This window comes from Protopterus annectens, chromosome 3.part0, assembly GCF_019279795.1.
Source record: "Protopterus annectens isolate FY-2018-M chromosome 3.part0, PAN1.0, whole genome shotgun sequence".
In the NCBI taxonomy this organism is placed as follows: Eukaryota; Metazoa; Chordata; order Ceratodontiformes; family Protopteridae; genus Protopterus; species Protopterus annectens.
Genome location: NC_056731.1, coordinates 229,254,266 through 229,272,249, shown reverse-complemented (window position 1 = coordinate 229,272,249; position 17,984 = coordinate 229,254,266). Strand labels below are relative to the sequence as shown.

The 17,984-nt window shown below is 37.3% G+C and overlaps 1 protein-coding gene across 1 annotated transcript in view; it reads left to right on the top strand.

Annotated features, from left to right (window-relative positions):
• Window positions 1-17,984, top strand: part of ITGB8 (integrin subunit beta 8) — a 984,437-nt gene that overhangs the window by 682,354 nt on the left and 284,099 nt on the right. The window contains exon 6 of the mRNA XM_044064706.1: window positions 5,055-5,213. Coding sequence (XP_043920641.1) covers window positions 5,055-5,213 — 159 coding nt within the window. The remainder of the gene's footprint in view (window positions 1-5,054; window positions 5,214-17,984) is intronic.

Genomic DNA, 17,984 nt, shown 5'->3' with positions numbered 1-17,984 from the left:
GTAATTAGCTATGCACTATTTCTTTTTAACACTGCAGTCACTGTGATTACTATATATTATAGTACAGTTACTTTACTTAAAAAATACTTCAACATCTCTGTGTTTCCTTATAAACAAAAGGTTGCTGCTTTGCCTGGATCTCCCATTTCCTCCTCCTATTCTCCAAAAGCATGTTTAGGAATGATTTTAAACCATGGCTTTCAACTACACCTGGTTTTGCAGAACATCCCTGATATTGTCTCATATTTTTGCCTTGTTTCTCAGAAAAGGTTTCAAATTTCTGGTGAATCGTTTATAGTAATTAGTGAGTAATGACAGAGGTAAAAGATTTGTGTTTTATTATTTTGAAATTGTTTAAGACGTGTATACTGATGCAATTTAATCTGTTATTCTATTAACTTTATCTGTCAAGTTTATCTCTCATTACTTTTGGCTTGTTCCTTTCTTGTACAAAAGCATCGAGAGTATACTTTTCAAACATTCTATTTCTGACTTTGGAATAAAGTTTGAGAGGGCCTGCATCTCGTTGATTGGGATTCATGCTTGAGAGAGGCATAGCTAAAATGTTGCATCATTCCAACATCAATTGCTTTGATCTGGTGGGATCTAGATGGTGGAATCATCTGGTCCTTTGTATGCATTTGATTATAACATTTGCAAGGTAACTGGTGAATTAACTTGACCAAATGTGTCTCTAAACTAGCTGAACTAGCTGCAGCAGTCTACTAAAAGGAGACTTTGTTTTAATCATTTCCTATTTACAATTACAGTTAGAGAATCCATATATTTTGGTACATTTCATTTATTCAATGTAAGGCTGATTACACAAAACATTTTTGTAGAGACGATAAATACTCATTCACAACTACTTTCTTGGCCTTTGGTGTAATACACAGAGACAAGCTCTGACACAGACAAAAGGCCACTGAATTGTTGTTAAAACTCTATTAAACACAGTTTTGGCTTAATTAGAATGGTTTAAGGCTGTTAAGTTATATTCATTGACAGAGAAAGATAATCTTTAATATTAAATTTAGTCCAATAAATTAACAGTTTTGGAACTTGGACAGCTCATTCAGACATGGGCCAGTATATTGAAAGTGTTAGTTCCGTGAGAAAATTTTAGAAATGGTGACATGGAGGAAGCAGCTATGACTTCCTGTACAGGCTTAATTCAGTTTCATTTGAAGCAGGGCAGTAAGAAGTAATTGAGATCACATTGCTTCAGTAGTTCAAAACTTACCAGTCAACTGAATTATCAATACAAGGCCTAATCTTATAGCAGAAAAGCAAATCACAAAACATGCTGCTGCATTTGTCTCTGCGAATATTGATTTTTCAGTGCAGGTAAGGAGAATAAAACACTTCTTTTTTAATTACTTAAGCATACTGTTCTGTTTAGTGTCAATATTACCCATTGTTCAGGAAATCCTGTTACAGACTTTAGGAAGGCTGTTAGTGGAAATGCTTTCAAAATGAATTACCCACTTTACTTTCAGAATTTTTAGTAAAAACTTATACAACTGTAACATAGCCAGAATCACTTTCAGGATAATCACTGATGAGACTATTGCATTTTATAGGGTTTTGGTCTCTTCTAATGTATACTAAGATGACTGATAAAATGTCACAGCTTATCTCAGGGACATCACAGCAATTTCACTGCTTATTTAATTTGTGCACTGTGCTAGTACTTAAAACACATTTTTCATTTTATCGGAACACTTCACAGGGTCTTTTATTTAATTTTATAAAGCTTTAATGCTTGTGCTCTATTAGAATATGGTTTAAGGGAATAATCGTTTTACTTTTTATTATGGCTTGACTAAATGTGAAGTAACAATTCTAATGTGAACTTCTTGTCAGTTTAACCTTTTCAAATCAATTTAAACGTTTTCTAGTGATGGGAGGGCTTGAGAAAACGAAGGTGCTTAGATTCTATGAAAGTAAAGCTTCGACATATGAAAACATCTTTTAAAAAAAGTAAAACATAGTTCAATTAGAACATTTTATTCTTTGGTAATGGTTGGGAATGTTAGGTAGCATTTATGCTTGGTCACTGATAAAAAACTGAAAAAGTGTACCATATCTAAGGAAGTCATTCATTATACTTTATGGAAATGTTTGATAAGAATAAATATGCTATTTCCAAAAAAAAAATAAAAATAGAAGAGTTAACTGCAAAGTCATTGCACTCTGAATCCGTAGGTCTCTTAGCATTTGCATATTAAGAAAAAAAATTCTATGCTATAGTTATTGTCCCTCTGTTTCATCAATGTTAACACGGTTGCAATTGGGAAAGTGCAAACCCTCCATCCTCTTTCACATTTCACTCTTACCTAACTGTCTGTCAGGACATTCATTAATGCTTTAGAGAAAACCCTTACCTAATACATATGTTGCCTCCTGAAGCTTATATATTTCATAGGTTTTACTTAACATTTTCATTTGTTTAGTACCCCTCCTAAAGAGCTTCTTTCTCTACACTAATCTGAAGTATGTCACAGTTAATTTATCAATTTTACTTTTGATTACATGTTTATAATGAACTAGTTCATCATATTCAGTCCTGAAAAGGCACTCTAGTCACCTTTCATTAAGCCTTAACTTTTCATTTTAGGTCCAGTAGCTTATTAGTTTTCCATAGTCTGTTTATTGTTCCTTTCCTATGTCCTCACTTATTCCAAGACACAATGCAAATGAGCTCTCATTTCTTTGTTTCTTTCTTTCTTTCTTTCTTTCTTTCTTTCTTTCTTTTCTTTCCTTTCTGCAGGAGTTTTCACTGGCATACAGGGAATGGGTTAGCTGGGAAACGTCCTTCTTTCCCTTTACTGTGTTCTTCATGCTGCTATTGTCCTACTGTTTCTCAGCCTCACTCTGTTCTTTCTGGTTTAAAACTTCACTTGTTTGGTTGAGGTCTTCTAGGGCAGCGTCTGAGTCAAGTTACATTCTAGTGCCAGTGGGATAGACTAGACAGAGTGTTGCTGGGTAAATAAGTTTGAATCTTACCTTCACCTCCATAGCTAGCCTGATAACTGGTATATAGCATCCTTTTATTTTTCTGCTAGTTAGTAGTGAATAAATATAGGGTTAACTGTCAGGAGGGTCATTTTCATTTAGTCAATAAATACCCAAGGTCAGAATTAAGCCCCTTTGTGGTGTGTCTTTGGTGAAAAAATCAAAACCAAACACCAAACCTCTTATGTTATGTGAGTCATTATTTTTTAATATAAATTTTGCCTTGTTTGGTGTATACTTGTCTCTCATTCTCCATAATTTTAAGTATTTCCTCCTCTTCCCCTGTTATGATTTCTTGTGTTTTTGCTTCTTTGTCTTGCTGCATAATATAGTTACTTCTTCTTCTTTTTTTCTCTCTTCTATCTGCTTACTTGTTGTTTACTGCTTTAATATATATTATACTTTTACTATATACTGCTTGTTCTGTTTTGTGTGAAAGTGAAAGCTGAAAGTGTCTCTCTCTTCTTTTTCTCTTTTAATAGTCATACTATACCTCTCAGTAATATTTTTTTCATTTTTATTTGCATTGTTTTACTTGTTTCCTAGTCTACTATTCTCTGCTTAATCTGCTTCTCTGCATCCTCCTGTTTCACAATTATGTCAGAATGACTGGAAGAGGACTTGTCTTAGTATTGGAAGCAGTGTAATCTTTCCTCTTTCTTCTTTTTCTTTCGGCTTTTTCCCAGTTAGGGATTGCCACAGCAGATCACCTGACTGCTCATGATTGGCAGTGGAGTTTTACGGTGTCAGGTTGCCAGCCTGGTGCCGAACCTTCCACGGAAGGCACATACATGCACGCACTAATGCCTAGGGCCAATTTAGAATATCCAATCCACCTACAGCATGTTTTTGGGATGTGGGAGGAAACCGGAGCACCCATAGAAAACCCACCTGACCACAGGAAGGACATGCGGACTCCACACAGAAGGCACACCAGCCGAGAATCGAACCAGAGAACCTGTGAGGCGACAACGCTAACTGCTGTACCACTGCAGCTGCCCAGTCTTTCCTCTTTCTACTTAACTTACAAATCTCTGCATAAATCTTATTTATTTTATCCTCTAGACAGATGGAAGTGCTGGTTTGTCCTTGCATAGATAATGTCATCATATCCCGTGCTTCTTCATCTACCTTGTTGCCTCCTGTTCTTTCTTTAATTTGAACAGCCATTTACTGGTTTTGTCTTTATGATTTTCTATCTCTACTGGGTCTTTTAAATAACATAAGTGGTAGCCTTTCATGATCTTTTTTGTCATCTTTGTAGGATACTGATATTTGACATTTTTTTTTGGGGGGGGGGGGGGTTGCCTGGCACAGAGCTTCACAGACTGCCATTTCTCTTACCTCTATCATACCAGAATTCAATCATTTTCTTTTAAGTCTGATTATTTTCAGGTGTTTATTAAGAAAATGTTTTTGTTTGATGCCATCTTCACTGATGTAGAACGATAAAGCTCTGACTACTACTCAGGTCACCCAACACACTGAGAAGTCTGAAAATTACTTAAGTATTTTTCAGCTTTAATTAGCCTACTCTAGGTAATGATTTTAGGTGAACAAGCCATTTTACCAGTATGAACAAGAATTAAATGCATTCTGAACCTATAATGTGTGGTGCCTGTATTTCTAAACATTTGTTTTCTCATGTAATAAAGATGGTGCATTTGCTGAATTTGTTAATAGTTGGTCACTTATGCACTGTAACATATTACAATAAACACTGTTTCACTGTGCTTCTGTCAGTGAGACTTCTTCATATTTGTACTCCATGACAAAACGTCAGTAGCGTGAGTCATGGGTATAGAAGATAAAAGGTTGGTGCCTATCCAGCCAAAAAAAAAAAAAAGGTAGAGCTCTGTAAAGCTATAGGTTATCATACTTTGTTTAGTTTGATAAAATGGCTACATAGAGGCATTGATTAATGCCAATAACAGAATAATGTTTAATGGGAAACACATGAATAGTAACAGATTTGGAATAGTTCTTTTGAAGCCTGAATTTTGTTCCATCATACTCAGTAATATTTTTTGTTCTAGAATGACATAGGCTGGCATAAAGCAGCTAAGCGTTTACTACTTATGATAACAGATCAGACCTCTCATCTGGCTCTGGACAGCAAACTAGCGGGAATAGTAGTGCCCAATGATGGAAACTGTCATTTGGAAAATAATGTTTATACCAAAACTGCTAGCATGGTAAGAAATTGTTGTTTAGATATTAAAATATTTTTGTTATGTTGAAGTACTTTTCATGTCTTTATGTTTTGTCAGCAGTGCAATATTTACTTTAACTAAAACTTATCGGGACACATTTTTTAACAAAGTGGCATTTAACACGTAATGCTAGTGCAAAGAGATACATTTTATAAATAAGCTCTGTTTCACATGGTATCACTTAAAGATCGTAACCAAAGCAGTCTTTAGAGCTGTGAATATAATAGGGTTATTTTTGTGGTGATTGACCTTGTTCATAGGTAATGTGGGCAGCACAATGGTGCAATGGTTGCTGCCTCACAGTTTTTGGTTCAGTAGTTAAGCTTTGGCTGGTATGCCTTCTTTGTGGAGTGCACATACCCTTCCTGCCTACTTCTGGGTCTTAGCTTTTTGCCCTGGTTTCCTGCCACATCTCAAAGTCATAGCACTAGGTGGATCTGTTATCCCTTAAATTAACCATAAGTATGAATGCAGCATGTTTGTGTGTGTGTGTGTGTGTGTGTGTGTGTGTGTGTGTGTGTGTGTGTGTGTGTGTGTGTTTGTGTGTGTGCAAATTTATGCACAAACTACAATGAAATGGTGCCCCACCCAAGATTGTTTTCTGCCCTATACCTGCTGTTTCTGGAGAATGGCTATAGTTCCCCATTTAAACTAAATAGGATAAAGCAGATATTACAATATGATGCCATGAATGTTGATTTTTAGTAAAGTCATGCTGACGTAAGTGTTCATATTATATTACAATATCCAGCAGGATGTGGTTAAACTGCCCTTGCTACTTCCAGTGTGTGTGTGTGTGTGTGTGTGTGTGTGTGTGTGTGTGTGTGTGTGCACGTGCATGTGTGTGTGTGTGTGTGTGTGTGTGTGTGTGTGTGTGTGTGTGTGTGTGTGTGTGTGTGTGTGTATGTGTGTGTGTTTATTTATATACATATACATAAATATATTACCCACGTACATACATATATGGTGCAATTGCCCAACTTGTTGCAGATGTAACGGTTAAATGAGAATTGCATTAAGAATTTTGAAATGATTATAGATGAGTTAGTTTGCATTCCATAAACTATTACATAGACAGTATTTAAATAACAGTGACAGGAGTAGTTTACATCTCAAAGCAATAAATGTCATACATAGCAGAAAGAGCTATACAGCAAAATTATAGTCTTATATAGTTGCAGAGCTTGAGCATTTCATGTAATATACATTGCAAATAGTTCACAGGAGTAATACAGTTTTACATATGTTCTCATGACACATTTCCATGTACATTGCTGACAGCTCACGAGTAATATAGTCTTCATACTTATTAAAAACGTTGCTATGTACATGATTGTTAATAGTTTAATTGTAATGCAAACATTAGGGTAGTGGAGTTATAGCAACAAGGCCATCTAGATCATTTTGTGTACTACTTACCTTAATAATGTACTACCTATGTCCAAGTGTTTGAATTGCATTGTTATGGAGTAATCACAGACTCACATTTCCCTTCTAGGTTACTTTGTCTGGCATATTGTTAATATGGCATTGAATAGAAGTATGACAGCAGTCAGTAATGTCACCCTTAAACTGTCACTTGGGTTTATCTAATTGGGCAGAGCCTTTTCTCAGCAGAGACCCGATAAGAAAAGCTCCAGTATTACATTACATAAACATTAATTAACATAGACAGTTGTTACAAAAGAAAAAACAAACAAACAAACAATGAATAACTAACATTATCTGTACCTAACTAGTTCTGTTTTTACATAAGAAACACATTCTATAGAAAATAATACAGTACATGTAACTCAGTGATTTATCATCAGAGCTAAAGACAGGATAATGGGCATATGCATAAGTGTTGTGGAAAACAAAGAGTGATCGCTTTTAAGTATATTTATAGGAAAGCTGTAATAAGAGAAGGAGGAATACTGAGCACAAAGTAAAGAGTATATTAGATGGTGAAGAGTACTAACGTATATGACTGAAGCTAGTATACAGTAGAAATGAAAAAACAGAGTAAAGCATAAATGGAGTAAGAACCAGAAAGAAAGATAACATGGAGTTAGAACCAGAAAGAAAGATAACCAGTAGGGAGTCAGTGACAGGACAAGTATGGTAATATCTGAGAGGGCAGCAGTCTATGGTAGAGGAAGATAGCTTATGTAGGGTCATGGCAGAGACATGTCCATGATTTGTGGAAGTGGTCTTTAATTGCTGTTTTAAAGGTGTTAGGTTCCGTATTATATCTGACATTATGAGGTAGTTTGTTCCATGCATTTGTTATGGAATAGCTACAAAGTAATAAATAGCTATAAAGTAATAAGCTATAAAGTAATTTACCAATATTTTTGTTGGGCATGTAGACCTGCTTAGGTTCTGTTGAGAGCTGCAGAGAGAGCGATTGGGAATATAGGACTGGATGAGAGTGGAGAGAGAGGGACAGGAAGAAGGCTGATGTAGAATTGAATGAGCTAAGAGAAGCTGTGGCATTAGAATTTGGTGATGAAATTGTAGCCACTGCTGGTTTCTTAGGGCAATGCAATGGTGGGTGTGGTAAGGTAGGTTGGAGGCAAATCAAGCTATTTTTGTTATAGGTGAGTTCTAGTTTAGTGAGAATGATTGGAGGTGTGTAAGAATAGGGGCTGCATAGAGCAGTGTGGACAGTAGAAAGGTTTGTGCAAGGGAGAGTCTGGAAGCATTTGTAAGGTATTTATTATGTCTATAGAGCAGACCTAGTTTTTGATGGGTCTTATTTATGCACTGTTGAGTGTGTAGATTAAATTTGAGATGGCCATCTATTATAACACCAAGGAATTTGGTGTGGGATTCAGATGAGATGATAGTATTATTCAGAGAGGAGACCGAGAAGGAAGTTTTGTGATGATGAAGGAAGGTAGGAAGAAACAAGAGGAGTTTAGTTTTCTTAGGGTTCAGTAGTAATTGATGGGAAGTAAGCCATCTTTCGACAGAGTGGAGGGTTTCTTGTGTGGGGGGTATGAAGGTGTGTGATGCTGTCAGAGCAGGAGATAATTGTGGAATCATCGGCATATTGAATGGTGGTCGACAGTGGACGAGAAGAGTGGAGGTTATCAATAAAAATGTTGAAAAGTAGGGGGCCAAGGATGGAGCCTTGCAGCACCCCAGTTTGTACTGGTAGAAAGGGAGAGAAGTTGGAATGCCATTTCATTGCCTGGAATCTATTTGAGAGGTAGCTGAAAAACCATGAAATAGTAGAGTTAGAGAGGTTAAGAGAAGCAAGTTTGGATAATAGTAGCCTATGTGAAACGGTATCAAATGCCTTGGATATATCTAGGAACAGGTAGGAAACTAATTTATTGTTGTCACATGCTTTTGAGGTGGTATTAATAAAGGAAGTTAGAGCAGGAACAGTACTGTGCTTTGGCCGAAAGCCATGTTGAGTGGGGGTAAGGAGATTTTCTTAGAGAATAAGACAAAGAAGCTGTTTGTGGATACATTTTTCAAGTATTATAGACAGGGGAGGTAAGATGGAAATCGGTCTGAAATTACAGGGGTCTGTTGCATTGCTGCCTCTATGCAGTGGGATAACAAAGATTTTTTTTTCCAGCTATTAGGCACAGAGCTTTCCTTGATAGATCTATTGATTAGTATAGAGATAGGGAAAGCAATAGAATTAACAACTAATTTTGTCAAGGATGACCTTTTTTTGGTTAAATTGCAGAGCTCTCTGTAGGTATGAAGATCAGAAATGGATATGTTTCATGTTTCCCGTGCACTATCTCTCTTACCCATTAGAGTTTTGGTGTCATGTGAACCAGGGGGCATATTGAGTTTTAATCCTAGGTTTTCTGATAGGGGCTAGGGATTTGAGTGTATCTAGGAAAATGTAGTTAAAGGCAAGAACAGCATTATCCAGAGGTAGATTGTGGAGGAAGGACCAGTTAATTGATGAAAGCAGGCTGTTGAAAGTGTTGGGATTAAAGTTTGAGAGTTTACGGCAGTCTTTGAATTGATGGGGTTTGTGTATTTGAGGTGGGTGTCTAATTATGTAGGTGAGATAGTGATCACTAAATTGTCAGGTAGAGTGGAAGGGTTATGGTACAGATTGAGACTGGAGGTGAGGATCCACTCTAGTGTGAAGCTATAGTTACTGTGTTTGTTTAGTCGGGTTGGGTTTGAGATCAGCTGGGAAAAGCCAAAGAGGTTTATGCAGGAGTTTGGGCTTTCATTGGTTAGGCCATTCCCATCAATGTTTACATCTCCTAAGACAACGGTCTCATAGGTGATGTTTTGGGAGATGCAAGAGAGAAGTCCCATGTAATATAGTTAGAAAGCAGTGGAACATTTACTGTACAACTGATAATAGCCTTTTAGATACCCGATTTGTGCTGCTTTTAGAATATTGCCAGACTGACCTGACTTTTTTTTTAAGAGTTTTATTTTTGCTTTCCTTTTAAGGGTAGAATAATTGTGCTTTATTTCTTTAATAAGTAAAAAAAAGTTATCTTTCAATTATGCAGTTAGTATATAGGTACTTATGTGAGGCTTACAGCAGTTGTTATATTAAGTGGACATAGGAGTGCAGTAATTACTATTGCGTGCCACTTTTCCATGTTTGAAAAAATAAAATTAGCATTTCTGTATGTACTGTGCTGAATACATGACACTCTGTGTCCCTTATAGTGTGTTTCTCCTGTATCAGTGGAAGTGTTTCTTTTTTTCAGGTTTTCACATTATTCTCAGCTTACATTGCATGTAGGACTTTGTTACCACATGTAGAATGTTCAACATTTCTGATCTTTAGTTTGTTGTATAAGACAAAGCCCTGCAAATACATATATATCATTAGTATCCCCTGCCTTAACATGAAAACCACCATAATTAACACAATAAGCTCTTCATGTCACCCCCGTTAGAGGTGTGCTGTAGACTTAGACTACATTAATACTACTACTGCTTAACACTATATTCTCTTATATATGTTTTATACCACATACAAAGTGTTCCTTTGTGTAGTCAGGCAATATCCTTGCTACAAAACATTACAGGCAGTTTAAATAATGTAGAAATTCTGCTCCTATAAAACAGGGATTTCTTACGTTACTCACTTCAGCGTGCATTACTTTTTATCCCAATATCCATAGTCTGGTACCCCATCCAACTTCTTTTTATATTCTTGTAACTCATCTGGTTTCTGTAATCTAGCAACCCTGGCCAAGTCATTATGAGTTTATAGCAGTTCCATCCCTGAATAATAGCATTCTTGCTCAGCTTTATAATGAAGCCTGTCCCTATTTGATCCATTTCAACATTATTATATAGCCTGCCCTTATTTGATTAATTTATTATTTACATATCAAATTATACTTTACCAGTTCCATTACTGTATAAAGGAATTCTTGTTGTGTTGTTATGGAACATGTTTTTATTTGTATTGTTATGGAACATGCTTTTATTTGTATTATTATGAAATATGCCCTTACTTGATCTATTTTACATTATTAAGAAACCATCTCTAATTCGATCCATTATACTTTGAGAGCTCCATTATTAAATAACAATGTTATTGCTTCAGTAATACAGTACAATACAGTTATACAATGTTATTGTATCAGTAATCCATTGTAATCCATTGTATTATGATGAAACCTGTCCTTATATGACCCATTTATAATTTATGTATCAAATTATACTATTTTGTATAGATGTTAACAACTGTTAAATTCTGTAGAAAAATATTGGCATTAATTTAATAAGGAAACTAAGACCAATATTAATTTATAGAAGAGAAAAATGTGGAAATATACAAAGGAAAGCAAAAATAAAAAAAGGAAAAGAAAATCTTTGTATATTGGAATCATAAAGCAGAATAAAAAAGGTAGATGGAAGGAAAATATAAATGTTCTGTGGAAAATACTTTTATGAATTAAAATATAAGAAGTAGATTAATACAGGTAAGCAAAAGAGGGAGGAAAGATAAAAAAGAACAAAGTAACAATGAAAAAAGGAAACAATAATCTTTTTTTTTTTACTGGCAACAGAAAGCAGAAAACAAGAATGTAATGAAGGGAAGATGGAATATGTAGCTAAGCTTTCTGTACTAGAAACAAGAAAGTCATTTTGTGCTTAGCTTTTCAGTGGTGTTTTAAATTGACTTCACTAGCTGGAATTAACTGCATATCTTATCAGTCAATATATTGAACAGTGTTTACAGAAATGGAGTTTAATTATGCAATGTGGAATACAATTAAAGTCTTGCAAGTGTGAGTCATATTACTGGCTTACAACTAGCACAGACTCTCTAAGACAGACTCTCTCCAATGGCTGAGCATCAATTCTGGTTGTCTGAATGGAACTGTCAGCATTTGTACAAACATCCGCAGAGACAAATATCCAGATGAGTTATTGCAGTTATGCTGGTGTCATTCCTCATAACAGTGCTTCACTAATTAAATGCAAACCAGTCCAGTCTCCTGATAAGCATTTTGTCAGATTCCCTAGACATTGCATTTGAGTATCTCGTCAGTGAAATAATATTAGCTTCAAAGAAGTTTAATCAAAATGTTATCCCTGGGAAAATTCCTAGCGCATTCAATACACGCTACTGTGCCAGCGTGCTTTGCTTCCCTAGTGTTTGTGCGTACTGCTGTCTGTACTAAATGTTTACCTTCTGTCATCTTTGTGTGCTGATGTAAGAACTGCATTGCTTCATTCCAGTCTGTGCATACATGGAGTAAGATGTGTTCATTTACTCTGCTATTGTTACTATATATATATCATTTGATATTAAATATGCTAAAAAGCATCATGACTGATGAAGGCACAATTTGAAAAATATAATTATTGAACGAGTCCAATTTTCAGCATGTATTCTACTTAAGTATTTATTTTTTATTTGATCTTATTTTTATTTTACGTTTTAACTAGGTAAGTGAGCTGGCCTATATACTTTGTTCAGTCATTGACCTGAGTATGTATCACATACACATGCAGATTAGATAAGTTAGAAACATTAACATTAGAAACACTTGCGTGAACAAAAAGAGCATAAACAGATGTACTGGCTGTAGATATAAACACAAGCAATGTTATCATATATACAGCTGAGACACTTGAGCACAAATATATATTAACAATGAGAAAATTGGTGGTCCAGAGAGAGTTGAGGCTTTCAGCATATTGTATTAGCTTGCATCCCAAAAGCTGCTGCAACTATCTTTCTTGAATAGATGATCACTTGGTGTGATTTTGAAGGTTTGCAATGTATAATTATTTTAACCTTATTTAGAGGGTTGTTACAGATTTCTGAAGTTAATCTGGAAATTTAATTTCTTTCATTATAGTCTTGTCATATATTTTCAGAGTAGGCATTTCTGTATCTCTATCCAGAAGTGTAAGAAGAAAATTGAATTTGCTTACCTTATGGAAACACTCTCACAAGGTGATCACCACCTTAGATGGCTTCTATCAACAGAAAGGCCATGTGGCTATGCTCCAGAATCCTCTCAGATTACTGAGCTCCTTAACATGCCATGGGGTGTTAACCTACCTATCCAGCAGGTAGACCACATTTCTGCCAATTGTAGCCATGTTCATTTTCATTTACCATCCAAAGCTCGTGACCACATGTGTGGATGCAGACGTAGCTTGACCAATTAATGGAGAACTTCATCCTAAGACTCAACTCTTGCTTCACCTCTAAAGTCTAGCACAATCTTACCTTAATGCCACAGCTGGACCATTCACTGGTCAATCTGCTGATTCCTTCTGCCATCACTTATGCAGCAACGAGGATGAATGTTATGCTACCTGGGGAAATACACAACAACATGGCGATGACTCTGCCTGTGGGTGGCAGGGGCCACCAAAGAAAGCTCACAAATCTTGAAATAAACATGTTAAAATGACTCATTCCTACAGAGAAAAATCCACTCTTTTCTGAGAGAAAATGAAGACCTGTTATAAGAAGTGTTAATTTTCATCAATGTCATTCCAATTCCAGCAGTTTATCATGCTGGTGCACACTATGAACCACATTCACTGAGGTCTAAGGGCATGACATTATCTGTTAGCAAAAATGATGTCACCATAATGTCACCAGCCTGGATGTTCTCCAGACCTTGGGTGCACCTTTGTATCCTGTCTGTGAAAAAATCACAAACAGGAGGGGAGAGAAGAAGCCCCTTACTATAGTCCTTTTCAAACCATATGCATCTTAAAGAAGAGAATGCAGGCACACTTCTGCCTGCTCAAATGTAGGAAACATATTGCACAAATCAGCAGCTGTGGGACCCCATTGTTTTAGAACTTCCCACAGACATTCTGGACATACATAGTCATATATATATCTCTTATTGAATTTCTCAAAATGCATGTTGACATTACTGACAGGCTACCATGCTATCTCTGTTATCTGTGCAAGGGCAAAGAGTTGGTGATGTGTTCCTTGGCAGGAAGGCATGGCATGCAGTTAAGTAAATTAAATATATGAAGCCATGGCCTTTGCTGACCACACCTTGCTCAGATACAAAGGTGTGCTCATGTTAATGTACACAGATACATGGATACACAGACAACTATACATATACATGCACACTGCACCCTAGACTGCAAACATGCCTGGCCAGTTCTGTGTTGATTGAGCATGGAGTGCCTCAACTGGCAGGTTGTGCATGCACAGAAGCATTCAAATACCTCCCAAAGACAGTGACCAATGAGGTGCCAAGACTTGCCCCTAAAGAATATGTGTTAGAACCCCCCCCCCAGCATGCTATATGGTGCTACACCAGTATCCTTGATTTCCTCACCGGCCTAGAACTAGGGTTGGGTTGAGCCTGGGGAAGCTATAATGGCCTGATGAACAGGTAAAGGAGCTGGGTGTAACTTTTGGTCAGCTGCATGGGAGGGAAAAATCTCACCAACTCACATTTGCGATTAAAATTCTGACAAAATGACAGCTTCAGTAAATATCAGTTTGGTAGAAGCAGAGTCAAAAACATGGAATACATTGTATATGGTCAGCTGTAGCAACTGTCACAGGGTGTATAATTAAAGAAAGAGAGTAAAAGAAGAGGAGAACAAATTAAGTACTGTGAACCTCATTAGGACTGTGAGAAATAAAGTCATTGTATGTCTTTGCATTGGATAACAGAGAATGTCAGATACATGAAAAAGCAAGCAGTAAGCATAACTGATAGCCATTATTGATTTTTTTATTGAATTTTAAATAATGTATTATCAAAATCCAGGTGTTCTTGATTCAATTTTCAGCTGTAATTAAATTAAAACTCTCACCCCATATATCTAAATCACCCAGACACATTCACTTCTACCATATGTAGTTTTGTGTAGCTGCAGCTACCAAAAATTAAACAAGAGCTTTTTTTTTTCCCTCAGAGGGCAAACCCTCCATCATCCCCATGTTGGCGGCCTTGCTCCAAGCATCCCCTAAGTTATACATTCTCGCTCCATGGTGGAGACCAGATCTTTAGAGAAACAGGGGATTTTACAACTGAATGTGAAGACCTGGGGGATGAAAAGAATAGTTATTATGAGAAGAACTGATCGTAGCAATAAGTTGTACACAGCAGTGCTACATTTATTAGACAGAAGTGTAAAACCAAGCCATGCTCCAGGATGGGATTCATTGAAAGATCTAATCATTATATGCAACAAAGTAAACTGTCTAACACACTACATTATTTAACAAATGATATGTTTCTCCTTCTGTAGACTAGATGGAAATGAAGATTTCTATGTTATTTGCATTTTCCATTTCTTTTTTAATATGTTGAGTGCACTCACTCTGGAGAGACTGTTTGGTTATTGTTTAGTTGAACCTATAATATTCAAAAAGAAGCTAAGGGAAAAAGTTTCACTCTAAGATCACTGTAACATGAAGAAATAATAACCGTAAAAAGTCTTACTTTATGTCTGAAAAAGATCAGTGTCAGAGTCCATAAAAAATACATTCTGGATGCACACATATTGTTCTTATCTTCAGCATCCAAGTAAGAGTAAACAATGTATCAAACATTCATACATGACCAAGTTAAAAAAAAGAGCAAATTAGGAACAATCAGATGCAGTTAATCCTGTAACACATACAAGTTAATTGCCATAATGTTAAAGATCCGCACCTTTTATGCAGAAGATACAATGCTTGATCCTGACCTCTTGCCAATCCCTGTTTGCAATTTGCATGTTTTAATGTGTCTTTGTGCAGTTTATACCTCTGCAAAATGAAAACATGCTGAATGTTTCCATCCCACCTCACCTAAGAAGTAGCTGTGGGTAGAAGCACTCACACTACATGGTGCTCTATGGGGGAAGAGTTGTGTAGACCAACTTCTTTGGGCATCTATTGTAGTGCACACTATCCTTAAGATAGGAGAACACAGATAACAGACTGTGCACTGCAGGGCTATCCACTTAACAGTGTAAAATATGGCTCTATGTGATTCAGTTGTGTTGACTAGTGTTTCCAAATGGGCATGGGTATTTGCCAGTGATAAGTGAGTTGAGGACCTGGCCTACTCCGACCTTCACCAAGGATCCACGGTAATGGTAGAAAGGGTATATGTGCTCGTACTGGCCAATGTACAGTACAGTATGATATGGAAGGGACTGAACATCCTGTATATCTAAAAGACAAGGTGGAAGGTTAGTGCAGCAAAGCCATTTGGCTTGGGATCTAAAGTCTACTTCTCAGGAGCAGGACAGGCTAGAAATGGTGTGGGAATTGTGATGAGGGAGAAGCTTTAGAAGACAGTGAAGGATATAATCAGAAATAGTGACAGACTCATGGCAGTCAGACCCCAGCCTAATGATAGTATTCCTAGTCTCAGCCTATGTCCCACAGCAGGGGTGTGATACTGAAAAGAAGAGTATAATCAGACAGCAGTTGCAGGACCTACTAGATAAAGGAGGACAACAAGAATTGGTGTTGATAAACGGGTGACTTGAATGCACAAATTGGGACAGACAGAACAGGGTATGAGGATTGCCTGGATCCACGTGGGTGGGCCATCAGGAATAAAGAAGGAGGTCTTTCTAGACTTCTTTCTGGCAAATGGCTTGAGAGCAGCCAAACCATGATTCAGAAAGAGAGACGGTCATAAGATCACATACAAGAGTGACCAACATGCAACTCAGGCAGGCTTCCTCCTGGTAGAAAAGGGCACTGGAGTAGAATCAGTGATTTCAAAGTCATCCCCAGTGAAATAACCAGCCCACAGCATAAACCACCGGTTGCTCTAAACAGTGATCAGAGGAAAGCTGTAATGTCACCAGAGACAAGGCTGAAGACCTGAAAGTTGACTGGAGAGGAAGCACACCAGTTTAAGGAATTACTTAGGGCTCTAGCACCCCAAGAATAGGAGGAAATAGGCGAAGATGAAGAAGAATGGTGGCACCTCAAAACAGCATGTATGAGGACTACAGAACAGATATGTGGCTGAGCCGGTTATGAAAATAAGCTACATAAGGAAAGCTGGTGGTGGAATTTAGAAGTCAAGGAAGTCATCAAAAGAAATAAATATTACAGGAAAAAGTGAGAGTTAGAAAAGATGGACCAGGCTAAGAAGGAGTACTGGTTTGCTAGCAAAGAGGCTAATAGAGGAGTTGTAATATTTATTTTTATTTTTTATTTATTTTACATTTGTTGACCGGGTTAGTCCAACTGGATGCATATCCATTTTCAGTGGAGGCCCGGGGAGAATAGCAAATAAGCACATCAGAGGCACTCTGTCAACTTCTGTAAAGTGACTTAGTAGGTGGCACAAAGAAACTCTATCAGGTTACAAGGTAAAGACATTGAGATAAAGAAAATAGTAAGACATCCTTCATAAGGGATGCCAGCAACAACCTGCTCACCAGTCCACAGCACATCAAAGGCAGATAGGAAGATTACTTCCAGCAGCTTTTGAATGAAAAAAACCCCACATAAGCTGTACTGCCTGACACATCCTATGATGAGAAAAGAGGAGCCCACCCTAGAAGACGTAAGAGCAGCACTAAGGAAAATGAAGTCAGGGAAAGCAGTAGGCTTGGGTGAGGTACAGCAGGTATGATAAAGATGGCTTGTGAGATAGGGGAGAAATGGCTCCTGAGGGTAATAATAGCAGTGTGGAGAGAAAGGCGTATCCCAGATGACTGGAGAATAAGCATACTAGTGCCAGTGTACAGGAACAAAGGGGACATCCACAAATGTGGGCAGCAAAGAGGTATCAGACTCATGTCACATTGCATGAAAGCTCTGGAGAGGGTAGCTGATAAACAGATATGTAGAGTAGCAGAAAGTAAGATGGGACATTAGCAATTCAGATTTAGATCAGGATGCTGCACAACTGACCCAATGTTTACAGTGAGACAGATAGCTGAAAGGAAGACAGAGGTAAGGAAAGATCCAACTGGGCATTCCTAGGCTTGGATAAAGCATATGATAAGGTCACAAGAAAGCTGATTTGACAGTCCTGTGATGGTTTGAAGTCCTAGAAACATTGGTAGAATTAGTTCAAGCTATGTATAAGGCCCCAGTGACTCAAGTTATGAACAGTGTTCTGTCGCATAGAAGGGTTCCCAGTGGGAGTGGGTGTGCATCAGTGTTTTTCCCCGAGCCTACTGCTGTTCATACTGGTGATGGACTACATTAGTAAACAGGTTGGAGGGGACAGATCAACAAAGTTGCTGTATGCAGATGATGTGACATTACAGACACACTCTGAGCAAGAGCTTCAGCATAGGACAGGGGAATGGAATGCCAAATTGAAGACACATGGGATGAAA